Genomic DNA, 15,001 nt, shown 5'->3' with positions numbered 1-15,001 from the left:
CTTTTGGTTTGTTTGGATACAATCTTCAGAGTTAAATCAGTCATGAAATATGTCAAAATTAATGTAGCAGTATGATTTTTTTTTATATTTGTAATTGTTGTAATAAAGTTTTATAGATGAACGTTCTGTTCAAAGATATAGATACCATACGTACAGTGGCCTTTCATTATTCTTACTGATATTTAAATGTTTTTGTATGTTTTGAATGTGACAACAACAAAAAATGAATAAAATGAATACGTTTGTTTGCATAATTGAAATGAAAGGACAATCTTTCGGGTAAAGTGCTGTGAACACATACTGAGGAAAATTATGTTGGTCCTTGTATCAGTATATAATCTTTCAGATCTCACAAAATTGGTACAAAAAAAATTGTTGTAACATATTGAAAACAAACCAACCACACGAGTGACCCCCCCAATATCACGTGGTCTCAAGCACAGTAATTCTACTTGAAACAACTTTGCAAGAAAACTAAGACGATTGTCTGTACATGGAGAATATCTTTTACATCTTGAGCGTAAAAATCTGTTAATATACCTTCACTTTTGCCAATACATGGAACGATAATGTTCAGAGGATCATGATCAAACCCCAGATTCGCCAATGAACCACGGAGTATGTGGACAGGGCGATTCACAAAATTTCGGCCAACTGCGATGACATTTGACACAAATTAATGCGTCTCGTAACCATCAGCGGCCCCATACTCACAGGTAGCCTCAACACATTGAGCATGGATAGAATTAATGTGGTGTCTTCATTATCAAATAAACATTTCACATAAAATAGCTTTACTAGTGCATGCCTTATGTAGTTTCTAAATGATTCAAATTACATAGAGAAACTCACAGGTAGCCTCAACACATTGAGCATGGATAGAATTAATGTGGTGTCTTCATTATCAAATAAACATTTCACATAAAATAGCTTTACTAGTGCATGCCTTATGTAGTTTCTAAATGATTCAAATTACATAGAGAAACTCACAGGTAGCCTCAACACATTGAGCATGGATAGAATTAATGTGGTGTCTTCATTATCAAATAAACATTTCACATAAAATAGCTTTACTAGTGCATGCCTTATGTAGTTTCTAAATGATTCAAATTACATAGAGAAAAAAACATTACTAGGACATTAATAAAAACAAAGTAAAATTGATATATATTACCTAAGGATTGCTCTTGTGAGTATAGCCTTGTTCCCGGCTCTAAACATAAGCTGTGTTTGATGTTATAGCCTTGTTCCCGGCTCTAAACATTAGCCATGTTTGATAGTATAGCCTTGTTCCCGGCTCTAAACATTAGCCGTGTTTGATGTTATAGCCTTGTTCCCGGCTCTAAACATTAGCTGTGTTTGATAGTGCGACATAAATTGCTTTTGTGCTTACCACTACGTGTAAAATCAACGACGATGAGTATATTTTGTAGTTTGTTAGTTAATATTAAAGTTCAAATCATGAACTAAAATATATGGAGTAGTACATGTTATCCACTGGATGTTTTATCCCCTTGTTTTGTTAAAATTTTAGTCTTTTTTTTATAGACATTTTACTTTACTAAAGGAAATGGAGCGAGGTCAGTTAGAACTATCTTAAACTGTAAAAATTTAAGTAGCATGTTTCAGCAGAAAAAGAAGACTTATCTTATATGTTCTTGGAGAAATTGAAGTGTTATAGTCTGTGGAACTGTTTATGTCACATTGAGACATAAAGTTGTTCTATATTTATTACTTCTCTGTTGTTCAGATATTCAAGCCTGTGTGTCCCTCGCCAATACTGTTATCAACATGAAGAAGATGGAGGAACTTGTGGGACCAAGAGGGTAAGCTTTGTTCCTTTGCCTGTCGAAACATTAGTGTAGACATGTTACCACCATTTTTGTTCTTTTGTGAAAGAACATTTTTAGGGAAATTTATACGGTTATTCAAACCTTAGCTGTATTTGTGAAAACAATACGAAAAAGTTAGGGCAAAGGCAATTAAATCTTTGGTAAGAAGGGAAAACAGAACTAAACTTTACGTTTGATTGGTAGAAATGATAGTGTATCAAAGAAGACTGATATTTAAGGCATTTGTTTTTGAAAGGGTTATGATATTTTATTGATCATGACGTTTTTGGCTCAAATGGTGGGTTCTTCATCAATTTGAATGAGACTTGCAGGATAAGTTTTGTTACTTTCTCATCATAGTGTGTTTCCATTGTAGCATGGAGCTAACCAAGGTGTACTTCTTTGTTGAGAGAGATGGGAATCCTTTAATGTCACTAACTGTTGATACTTCGGCCACTCTCAGCATTGACTATGTGTCTGCATTCACATCTGCTGGTCTGACAGGGGTTAAGGTCCACACCGGATGGGGAGGCACACCGTACAGGTTCCATTACACCTTACTGGTCGAGGGAACAGTGTTCAATGAGGACCTGCCCAAGTTTACATCTCTCCTAGAAAAAGTCTGGGCCACGGAATATCCAGGTAACACTGGAAAACTGCTGAACACATATATTTCTCATAATACTGTATTTGCAGGCTGGATAAAGTTATTAAATATACACCCAACAAGTTTTATGCTTAAAGAGTTAGGATTGTTGCTAATTAATGTGGTATACAATTTAAATGATGCTTATTTGTTTTTGGAAGTTGGTCAAGATAATGATCTTAAATATGAAAAGTTAAAGGATTGCACGCTCTCATACTTGTCAAGAAGCTGTCAACAGACATAGGGCTATATAAAACTTCCTTTCTATGAATGAACATTGGTTTAACAATGTTTAAGCAGATTAAATATTTGTTTGTTTGCTGCATGCGGAGGCTTTCAAAAACTGAAGAAAGTTAAGTTAATTTCTTTTAAAATTGCCAATTTCCAACTAAAAGACGCACAACAGACGATATTCACGCATTTTATTGTGAAATTGCGGGTTTATGTCTCTGTTTGTAATGCCATATCTCCTAAACCAGATGTCGAATGAATTTGAAATTTCATACTTGCGTACTTCATTTATTCCAGATTACGCATATAACAACTAATTTTAAATTAATAATGAGGCCAGAAATTACCCTTAATGCCCTTAGTCCTTTCGGGACTGATCGCAAAAACAAGATGGCCGACAGGCAGCCATCTTGAATTGTAGAGTAAAAGTTTGTTAGTGCTATTTCTTAGAAAATCCTAAAAGGATTGTTGTAGCTTTCATATGACGAGTTCCCATGGTCCCTTGTTTATACATATCGAATTTTGGGACTGATCCCAAAACCAAAATGATCGATAGGCAGCTATATTGAATTTGAGAGTAAAGCGCACTTCTGAAAAAGAACTGGAGAGATCTTTTTCAAATTTGAGTTGTAGGTTTCCCTTGATCCATACTTGTGCATGTATAATTTTAAGACTGATCGGATACAAACAGGCCTACAGGCAGCTATCTTGGATTTCGACAGAAAATGTTTGTTATCGCTATTTCTCAGTAAAAACCAGAAGGATCTTTCTCAAATTGCAATAATCAGTTCTATTTCGTTCACATATTAAATATATCAAACGACAAACTCATTTTGAATGTTGTATTTTATACACAGCAGTATGAAGTTAAGATCAAAAGTTATCACAAGGTGCATATACTGTTTACATAACTCTATCAAACAGATGAGAGAAAAGAAGAGAAAAGATCAAAATGACATGAAACTCATGAAAATGTTATAATGGTAGGCGTCAAGATCCTTCGTGAATCTCTTGTTACTGCTAAAAACAAGTAACAATAATATCATTATCAATTAATTCTTGAACATATTTGAGTGTCATCGGACAGGTTTATATCTCAACTATCAAATCTTGGAAATGAGTGTCAAGGGATTTTCATTCAGTCCTGAATAGCTTTGTAATAGTTAATGGATGTTAAACATGTATCCGTTGTTTTTTACAGCCAAGTACAAAGATTGTGGTATATGTAACATCACCATAGCTCGACTGGAGCAGTACACTGGGGACAATGGGTAAGTGTGGCTCAGTCCAGAAATACACTGGGGACAATTGGCAAGTGTGGCTCAGTCCAGCAGTACACTGGGGACAATTGGTAAGTGTGGCTCAGTCCAGCAATACACTGGGGACAATGGGTAAGTGTGGCTCAGTCCAGCAGCAAACTGGGGACAATGGGTAAGTGTGGCTCAATCAAGCAGCACATTTGGGACAATTGGTAAGTGTGGCTTATTCCAGCAGTCGCTTGGGACAATGGGTATATGTGGCTCAGTCCAGCAGTACACTGGGGACAATGGGTAAGTGTGGCTCAGTCCAGCAGCAAATACATTGCAGTGTTCCTTGTTAACATTTTAAGGAAATGTAAAAAATACTCAGAGAATGGAGTAGATTTAAACACGAAATTATTGTTGTGTTGTGTCTAGAATTTCCCCCTGACATCATGTGTTACTTGTGACAAGATATCACGGATCATGTCTCAAGTGTGACAATATATCACGGATCGTGTCTCAAGTGTGACAAGATATCACGGATCGTGTCTCAAGTGTGACTTCCCTGCCTTAGGTGCAAGAAGATAGTGGTTTGTCTCCAGTACATTGAGTACGATTCCTAACTTTGAAAGCATACAAGTGGTATACACAGAGTCCCAAGTGACAACAAAATTGGACAGGTACTTTTTAAAGAAATAGAAGCTTTTGAACAAAGCTTCCTCGATGTCTGTTTAAAAATATATGTCCAATCTTTGTAGTTTAAATCTGTTCCTGTTGCAAAGTTCCTGATTCCCTGGCCGATTCTAAAAGCAAAGTGAATTCAAAAACTGTTTTGCTTCAAGAGGTTTATTAAATGGTTAAAACCAATGAGAAATATTGTTAGTAAAAGTGTATTACCCGATTTATGACTTCTGTGTGTTTATTTTAACATTCATTATGTAGCCTTTCAGTACCAGTTAGTGCGAGTTGCATCCCCTAATATATTGAGTTTGATTGTCTAATGTGCGAACCTGTTATAACGATGGTCCCTTCTACATCATACATGTTAGTTTACCGTATTTGTTTTCAATTCTGAATGCATAGAAAGAAAATGCTTACGGTATATTAGTTCATGCTTTGAGTCAGCATTATAATGTATCAATATCTTTAATTTGTGTTTTATAGCACCCTGGTGACAGCCTTAGTTTACTTGTACTACCTGCGCTTTACGATCCAGTTCCCCCTGCTGGTACCTCCTCCTCCAGTAGCACAGATCAACAGCAGTATGACCTTGATGAACCGTGACCACTCCCCCTACACATTGTACATGGGGTCAGATGTGTTTAGGTACACTCACCACTACAGTGTCCTCATCACTGGTCAGGTTGACCTACCGGCTGACTTGACACTCCTACAGTCCTTACTGACCACTGCCTGGACAAACTGGACACAAACTAACAAAGGTAAGGCCAGTGACAATACTCTCTTCAGATATTTACTTTCAAAGAAACGCCATACTCAACGTTTACCATTCTCATTGAACTTTAAGTGTAATGATCATAACGCAAAGCATCTAGATGGAAACCAACTTAGCTACCTGCGTCATGATTGACCCAGTCAAGTTTGGCTACATTGATATGTTCTTTAGAACCCTACTGATTCAGACACAAATTCACATTAAATTATCATAATTTGTAAAATATCATTTAACTTATATTCGTTTTTCTAGGGTCTTACCAAAATTTCCAGGGCTGGAACATGACAATTAAAGGCAGTGAATTATTCATCAGTCAGAATGGGTGAGTTGACAAAACAGCTAAGATTGCAGGCTCTATTGAAGATATATCAAACAGGTACCCCATGATCATTCATTCCATAGACATTGATTTCAATGAGAAGAAAGTAACATAATTATAATTAAATGCAATTAATTCCTTCACTGTAATGAATAGGTCTTGCTGATATTGAGATAATGAGGTGTTTTCTGTAATGTAAAAGTCTCATTCCTACAGAGAGACAAGGTGCTATAAAGTAATATGGTTTTTTTTTTTTTTAACTAAATCAATAATCCTCTCCTGTTTGTTTTTCTGCTATCGCTCAGTCTCTCCAAGGATTTTACACGAAGTCTTAATATCGTATCTGTGAGCGATTGAAATTACTGTAAATGAATTGCTTTAAGTTGACTTAAAATTAATGTGACAAAAGTGATAATGAGTCACACTAAAGGTTATCAATCTCAGTTGCTTTGAATAATGTAAATAACAACAAATTGATCCTACTGTGGGTGACAAAATTACCTGTGAGTATATATCTAAAGTTATTATGAGTGACATACGTAGCAGGACTAATGTTACCGAGGGTAAGAAAATAGTTGTTATAAGTGAATGAAGGACACAGTGGCGGGAACACACAACTTTAGATGAAGTGTAATTTGTGCACGATGTGCACAACATCTGGGAACGTTAAAAACTGGACGAAATGAAACTTAAGTACTGTATATTGTACCAAACGAAGAGCCGATTGATGGGTGGGGCAAAACGAGTTTGAAACGGTTGAGATCACTACCCAGTTACAATGATATTTATAATTTAAATACACATGCGCATATGCTAGCTGGCCCAGTTATGTTGTCCGACCGTAACTACTTAGTCTCTAGGTCATAATTTGAACAGGTTGATATCTCCACCCTATAACCAAATATAAAATTGCTTGGAATAGAGAAAATCACAATCATGATAACAAAATTGATCCCTGGGTCTGGCCACAGACTTCATGTCTAGGTCACAACTTTGAATCATTTACAATCCCCACCTTACGATCATATAAGATATTGTAAAGAAAGAGACAAACACAAATGTGCCACCGGGATGGCACAAGTGTGTTAAATGTCCCACCCCTGCAGGATTTGTTTCTAGATTAGAACATGGAGACAGTTTAGATCCCAACCCAATAACCATATATACAATTAATTGGTATAAAGAAACAAATGTACATGTGCTACCAGGATTGCCGGAGGTTGAAACACCCTTTCAGACTAAGTGTCATTGTAGGACACAGTTTTGTTGCTACGGTAGGGTATCTACGCATGCGCGGTGAAAAAAGTAACCAAAATAATGTTCAAAACAGAAATTTATAAATAAATCAAGCTAAATGCTTTGTTTTTTATAAGCCCAAAAATGGCCAATAATGCCTCAAGAAATGGTTGGGAAATCCCCACCCAATTACAATATATACAGTTGTTTATCATAAAGGGAAATCACATTCATTATTACTGAAATGACTCTGGGGTCTTGCGATATCCCTATGGACCAAGTATCTGGGTCACAACTTTAAAACAGCGCAGAACCGTCCCCAATTTGTGTAAAAAAAAACCTTCCATGACAGCCTCAGGGTGTTAACCCATCCCTGGAGCGTAGTTTTGGTATCATAACATTAAAATGATTGATAGGCAATATCCATAACCATGGCATAAATTAACAAAAACAATTACACCACTGGCTTCTCCCATAGGGACTTGGTTTCTTGGTCACAACAGGTTGATATCCCTATCTGTAGCTATATTTATGATTGCTCAACATGAAGATTTGGATACACACATGCTACCTGGGTTTGGTTCAAGGTCAGGCCCTATAGCTGGGATCTTATTTACAATACAATTTTAACTTAGGTATTGAAAAACGCCATGGTGCTTAAATGTTCAAATTAGTTGTACATAGCCATTTGTCCCTCTTGATCTGACAGGACAGAAAAATGAAAAAAACGACTCAAGGGTCTCAATATATTGTATCAAACCTCTTTTCATAGCAAAACACATATCTTTGTTTATCCCCTCGCAACAAAAGTTTGAGGAGATATATGATTCAGTCCGTCAGTACGTACATACGTCTGTATCTCTGTATGTACGTATGTTAACTCCTTATCATCGATCTACCGACTTCAATTCAACGGAATTATAAATTATGAAACTCGATACAGGTGTATTTCCTCATACATATGTCACACAATGTGTAAATGCGAGGAGATTTGTATCATTTGTGATGCCTTGTTCTTCTAACAGTATTTAAGTGCCATCCATGGGTACTTTAATTGAATGCTAATATGTTTGTAAGGTGTATATTAAATATTTCACTTGTTTGTTGCAGGGAGTTTGTTACAAATCTGATCTGCTTCATCACCAGCAAAGACCAGGTGGTTGATTCCAGGGTTGTCATGGTGCCCACTTTGACCTGGTTGTCACAGGCCAGTAAGGATTGGCTTACCTTTAAGCACAGGAATGGAGAGCCATATAAAGTGTTCACATCTCACATACCTAGCGAGATGATTCGAGTGCAGGACACATTTGTAGTGTATATGAAGGGCTATGTTTACCACAGGGACATGTCAGCCATTCAAAGCCAAATTCAGAATGCATGGAATGATACGTTAACAGGTAATAATTATCATTTTTTGTGTGTGAAGTTTACAGTAAATAATCTAAAGACAAGTCAGTCTTGCAGAAAAGGATGGAATCATGCACTGTTGTTATGATGTCTTAACTGTAAATCTTAACGGTTATTTTATAAGATATGTAAATGACTTTAAACTATGAAAATGAAACTTACTGTATTAATGATGTTAATGCATTGATTGAAAATTATTATAGTGACATGGCTGGTTTCCTGCTTTCAGGGGCTATAGTAGAGGTGCTGAAGTCAATCATTTACACAAGAACAGTAGATGGGTAAGTTTTGTCCAGTGGCTACTATTTTATAAAATGTGATTAAGTTGAATTAAGTGAATCATAACCAGCTATTGATATGAGTAAGCAATAAATGAAAATAAAATAGAAAGATAGATAAATTGAAGATAAATGGAGAGTGAGAAGGCATGCCATACTAAGAGAGAGGATGATCATGTGTGTAGAGATACAAGGACACTGTTGATGTTGTTGTTAACAGGACAGAAGAGGTATTGACAGCCCTGCACTACAAACTGGTCAACTCCAGGACCAATGAGCTCTCGCTGGCCACACAATGGAGCGTGTCACAGAAGACTGCTGTATACCAGGGCATCATTTCGAACCTAACCAGCTTGATTACGAAGCGAACCTATACTGCAATTACTACTGATCTGTCCTCCTGGTTTGTGATGGACAGACATTTTGTTCTCTACTTCGCCAGCAGGCTTGGACAGTTTGACATTGACTTCAAGTTTAAATCAGCACTGAAAACTGCACTGGAGGTCAAATGGAAAGGTAGATTTACTAATAGTATTTATAATTTTGAAGGGAAATATTATGGTGTGGGAAGCGTATGTCCTTCCATCCACAATTTCATTTTCGCAAATTAAGTTAACTCAAACATCATTTTATTTTGACAAATCTTGATGTAATCAAGCACATATGTACAAAGACTGAGGCTTTGTTTTATGAAAATTATTCAATACGGTGCTGTGCTCTGATCGGGCACATCTACACTTTAGTTTCCACAAGATAACCTGCTAATATTAAATGATTATTTCGGATTCCAAAAGGCAGCAACTTGTCTATCGGCAGTTTATTGTTCATTTGGAACACCTCTAGAAGGCAGTTTTGCTTGATTGCAAGTCATGCTAATCTTTCATGAGATAAGAATACATTGAGTGCTTGTTCTTTAACATCTTCTAGAGACTGGTGTCGTTATAGCCAGGTTTTGCCAGATGCAAATGAATTATGATGTTGGCGTTGTATGACTATAATATCGGTAGGGGTGTTTTTTGTTTACCGTCTACCGTTTCCTCTGCGAAATTATTATTTTCGGCTGCACTTTGGGAATTTACTTGGGTCTAAATGTTGCTTGGAATGATAACGACACTCTTAACTGACTGCTCCTGGTCAGCCACTAACGTTTTGGTGCGAAGTAGCTGGTCAAGCAGTGACCAAACCGGTCAAACATTGCAATTAATTCCCGACTCCTTGTAAGATGATGAATGGCATTTGTGATGGCGACATGTTTCGGTGTGAGGATTTGTCTTCTGTTTTCTACGCCAATTGCAAAAAATGGGCTTACAATTATTGTCATTAGCGGGAATGGGAGGTGATCGTTTTGTTCGTTTGGTTGGCAGTTCCTATGATTATATGTTGCAGGAAAAATGGACAGACGATGTCCATTTTGTTTTTACATTTTCTCGGAGGAAACTTCAGAAGTCCTGTACATCTTTTCAATTAATAGTTTAATATTAGAGCTGCTTTTATCAGAACAACTGCATTATCATCCATATCTAGCACAGGGGCATCATTTCTCGTCAGCAGCCTTTCATGTATCAATAGCTCTCTGTATGATAATGCTACTTTAATAGACCAGCTCATTTTGAATGACAGGCGTTCCTTGAGAAGGTTAGTCGAGTTCCATAATTCCGTATAAGGTGTGCTTATATTGGTTCCCACTTTACCACATTAATATTGTATACAGAATATTTCTGTATATATCGGGAATATTGGTTAACTTGCACCCATGATGATTGGTAAAAAGTCCTTACTCATTGTTTAGCTGTGCAGTTCAGAATTTTCTTTTTCTTCTTCACTTTCCTCTTCTTTTGCTTCTGAGCTGCAGCGAGACAATCCAAAATGTTGATATGAAGGTTATGTTTAGTAACGTGATTTGTGGTATTTTCATTCAACGGTTATCGAATCACGCACTACAAATTTGAGTTTTTATTAGCTCATCATCCGGTTCCTTGCAGGCTTCCGTAGGTTTTCCTAAGCCTTATAAGTTGGAAGCTGGCAAAGTTTCTTACCTGTTTTATTTGCAAATCAGGAAATTCCTCCATTGAGGATTCCTTTCATGAGAGGATGTTGTCTGTACAGTATTTAAAAATCTGCCTGTATCGTCACTCTGTTTATCTATGTTATGCGAAGTTTTTGCTATGTTTTTTGTCCTTTTGATTTTCTTCGTGCAAGAAGATGCATGCCACTGGAAGGTTTGAGGTCTTCGTTTTTGAATACTTGAAAATTTTAGCGGCAATATTTGATTTTTGAACCATCTGAAAATGTTGCAGGTGCGCACCTTCTGACCATGTACTACAACCTATATGAAAGACTATTAACACATCTGCTATCAATAAAAAAAAATAGGTGGCCACAAAATCACGGCAGGATGATACTTATATTAAGAATAAGAATAAGAAAACATAACTAAAATATTAGATCTTTCCAATATTTAGTAAAACCCTTAATTCTAATAAAATTTGCTGGCCGTCCCTGAGTGAAGCATCACACTATCAACACTATTCTCTTTTACAGTAATCACTAGGAAAAGATGACCATGACAACGTCATGCTGGTATAACCGCTTTAATTCATGTTTACGTTGACTAATTTCAACACTCGATGCGTGTCGTCATCAGAACAAATTTAGATACAAAAAGGCAGATTTAAGTTTAAAATGCGATGCGTAACTTGGTAACAGTTATAAGAAGATTTTCTTGAATGGCGTCATACATTATGCACAATGAAATGACGTCATCAATAACGGCGAGGGCTGGCTTAAAATGCGGGAATGAATATTCAGTATTCATCGTACAAACTAAGATAGCAGTGAAGTCTACACATATAAAGAGAAAAAAATCCTTTGCGTTAGAATTAATAAAACAGTTACTAATTAAAAACAATACATTGAGATGGAAACATTGTAAATCATCTATAGACTATACAATAGTTTCAACATTAGCAAGATAAAATAATCAAACCTCAGATCCGTTCTTTATTTATGAATAATGCAACCTTGTGATGACACACTCGGAATAATCATAGTACAAGGTAAGTTTCATCGGCATTGTCTTCGACTATCCAGGTATGAATGAATGAACTGGACGTTGGATATCCCACCCCCGTATATCCTCTTTCAGGTTTAGTTTGGTAGTCCTCACCTTTTCACATCCCTGGTCTCTATTTGGACTGCATTCTGAATAAACCGTACCGACTTTATGATCAATAACACAGTCATGCAGCTGACTGACAAAAAATGATGTGGGGTGAGCTGTGGTGTTTTATATGTGTGCTGTCAACTTCAGGATAGAGTTAGTCCCAGCTTTTAGTAAGGCGAATGGAGTGTTTTCCTTTAGTTTCCTCAACTTAAAGTATGTTGAAGTGATGATAATTGATCTGTTGCACCCTGAATAATATTTTAAATTATTAATCTTTTTTCCTTTTTGTTTATTTGTCTGTGATCATAAATTTATTACTGCCTCAGATTGTGCTGCATAGTTGTGGAAGAATTTTCTTTTTCTTCAATGTCCACTATATCAGATTCAATGAGAGGTTCTCTAATAAGTGGAAAAGACAAGTACATAACGTGTAAGAGTGCTAACGTACCTATATTTAAAGTCATATTCGGTATACAGCATATGTGAATAACTTTTGTATTTCACTTTGTTTCAGATTACGACTTTTTCCAAGATCTGAAAATCCATGCAGCCTTTCAGGAGAAAGTTTACATAGGGACTAGGTAATTATTTTAAGGTCTGTGTATGTGCCAAGACAATGTGAGCTAGCACTAGCACGATTTATTTATAAAACTTACAACTTTTTTTGAAAGACCAAAATTCACAGGGTGATGAGGTTTGGCTAGTAGCATGCAGGGATGAAGGAATACCAATTTGTTAAACTGAATTACATTTTCAGATTTTCGTGGTCACAGGGGTCAAATGTGTTCAGACCTTTTAACAGGTTCTTTTGAATGACCAAGTCACAGGTAATGCTCTTTAGCTTAGCCTTGTTAAATCCATTTAGATGTATTTCATGTCTTTGATATTGGTCCAAACGTGGCAATGCCTTTGACTATTAGGATGATTTCATTTGTTTTTATTTCTGTTGCAATGGAGCCATAAATTATAGTTTGTGGACCATATTTCAAAAACATTTACATCCATACAAATCTAGTTGTGTAGTTTTTCCTTTTCATCTTTTTTTCTCTTATCAAAGAAATAACTATTCAAAGTTTGTTTCTTGAGCATAACTGAAGAACCATAAAAGATTACTTCATCAAGCGGCTAGTCACAAAGGTGACTTATTGCGATCATCATTTATCCGTTACCGTGCATTGTGCGTAAGGAATTATATTTCTTTTACTTCTTCTCAGAAACCGTAAGTCAGATTTTGGTGAAACTTGATGGTAAGCATCGGCCTTACGTGAGGATAAGAATCAATACTCAAGTAGGGCTGACAATCCAAGGGTGGAGGGGTTGGGCTATAAAGGGGCATTAGTGGAAAATATTTAAAAAACATCTCCTCTGAAACTCACATTTGGTTTTTAACCAACATTTCATGAAATGATCTTTAGATGACGAGGATCAGAATGAGCTGACACCTCTGGGAAGAGCCTCAGAAGGATAGTGAGCGCTGTACCTTTCACAATATTATTTTGATTTCTTCCCAAAATCTGTCTGTCAGCTTGTTATGATGAAACTGGTTGCCACGGTCAACCTGTGCTTTGACCATTGTCAAAGCGTGCTGTTACCATGGAAAAACTTCAGGTGACTGTTCTTTTGGCCATTAACCATGGTAAACTACGGTCAGTCACTTACTTTAGTGGTTTGATGTCTTTGTGTCACACGCTGTCTATCATTCTTTCCCCGCCTTCTATCCTTGCAACTTGGATTGTCTTTCACATTTCTCTTGGCGGGGATCTGAATGACTATATACTGGCCATATAATTTGCAGCAATTACATATTGTATATTGATTTTTATGATGTTTTTCCATATACATTTAAGTATCAATTACCAGCTTAAGTTCGATTTTGAATCATTGATCACAGCTATCCTGCATTTTTTCGAAAAGTTACCTTATTTCTGAGTAATAATCTTGAAATGATTCAATTTTCATGAAACTTTCTAACTGCCTTTAAAATCAAGTAATCATCCTGTTCTGATTTTGACCCAAAAGTACATGGTTGCAAGCAGGCACACACAACAAAAACACTATTGTGAAACTCCTGTTTGTCTTCTGTTTATTGATATTTTCATTTAAATAATATAAATGCCAATGTCTATAGAGTATATACATTGCTGTTTTTGTTGGATGCAGGTCAGTGTGGAGAGTTGTCTTCTTCCTGAAATCCTCGGAAAGGGAAGTCATCAACCCCTTGTGGGTGGCCCCTATAACTGAACACATAGTTAATAAAAGCCTATCCATCACCAGTCTTGAAGGCAATACATATGACCTCTACCTAGGCCAAAGATCAGCAAACCTGTTCCTTTATAGGTCACATTTTCACCTGACCTTCACTCAGGAGGTGTCCCGGATTGATTACGTCAGGATTACAAATGACCTCCAAACGTTATGGTGTAATAACACACAAGGTAGTACAACTTTGCCTGTTTAGCTCTTTGGTAAGATGCTTCTATACAAAGTTTTTGCATGGATATCAAGACAGATTAAGAAAGCAAATATGGTTATTGATTTCAAAGATATTAAATCTGCTATGCATTTACCACTATAATGAAGTGTTTGTATTATCAGATATTGTTTATAGTGAAAATTGTGTTAATCGTTTGTGTTTTGAATCTATTATTCCTGTATGTACATACACTACATATAATGATCAACAATATATGGGGTCAGGTTGTCAGCACAGCATTAACGTCAGCATTACAGTGAAGGAACAGGAACACTTCCTCGACATCAAAGGGTGAGTTGAAAAAATCGGAAGTAAACGCAAAATTTGGTTTTCTGTGGCAAGTACCATACCACTTTATAATTTACAGTATGTATGCAACACTTAAAGGCTGCGGGATTGATTTAACCGGCCTGATTAGGGACACGTGATATTATGCAATGGTGCGGCATCAATTTAAGATGCCGAAGATTGGATGATAGATGGATGACGGATGCCTCACCAGGCATAAGCTCATTTTGCCCTTTCATCCATCATCAAACAGTCTTCAACTTTCATGGCCCACAATCTTATAGCACAAGCATCAGATGGTGGAGTGTTCATCCATCTTCTGTCCATTTTCTGTCAATCTGTCCATCCTTAGATAATTCTTGTTTAAGAGCTATTTCTCAGAAAGTAGTAGAGGTTTCACGAGGTCCTTAGTTTGGCATATTGGAAATTGG

The 15,001-nt window shown here is 36.5% G+C and overlaps 1 protein-coding gene across 1 annotated transcript in view; it reads left to right on the top strand.

Annotated features, from left to right (window-relative positions):
• The window catches only part of LOC110459728, a 111,296-nt gene that overhangs the window by 30,284 nt on the left and 66,011 nt on the right, over window positions 1–15,001 (top strand). The window contains exons 11-21 of the mRNA XM_021512123.1: window positions 1,751–1,826; window positions 2,209–2,474; window positions 3,911–3,980; window positions 5,115–5,392; window positions 5,659–5,728; window positions 8,072–8,358; window positions 8,598–8,649; window positions 8,867–9,162; window positions 12,324–12,390; window positions 13,970–14,244; window positions 14,507–14,573. Of these exons, the coding sequence (XP_021367798.1) occupies window positions 1,751–1,826; window positions 2,209–2,474; window positions 3,911–3,980; window positions 5,115–5,392; window positions 5,659–5,728; window positions 8,072–8,358; window positions 8,598–8,649; window positions 8,867–9,162; window positions 12,324–12,390; window positions 13,970–14,244; window positions 14,507–14,573 (1,804 nt within the window). The remainder of the gene's footprint in view (window positions 1–1,750; window positions 1,827–2,208; window positions 2,475–3,910; window positions 3,981–5,114; window positions 5,393–5,658; window positions 5,729–8,071; window positions 8,359–8,597; window positions 8,650–8,866; window positions 9,163–12,323; window positions 12,391–13,969; window positions 14,245–14,506; window positions 14,574–15,001) is intronic.

The sequence above is a fragment of the Mizuhopecten yessoensis genome, unplaced genomic scaffold (genome assembly GCF_002113885.1).
Source record: "Mizuhopecten yessoensis strain PY_sf001 unplaced genomic scaffold, ASM211388v2 scaffold10201, whole genome shotgun sequence".
NCBI lineage: Eukaryota > Metazoa > Mollusca > Bivalvia > Pectinida > Pectinidae > Mizuhopecten > Mizuhopecten yessoensis.
This window is presented reverse-complemented; position numbering and strand designations above follow the sequence as displayed.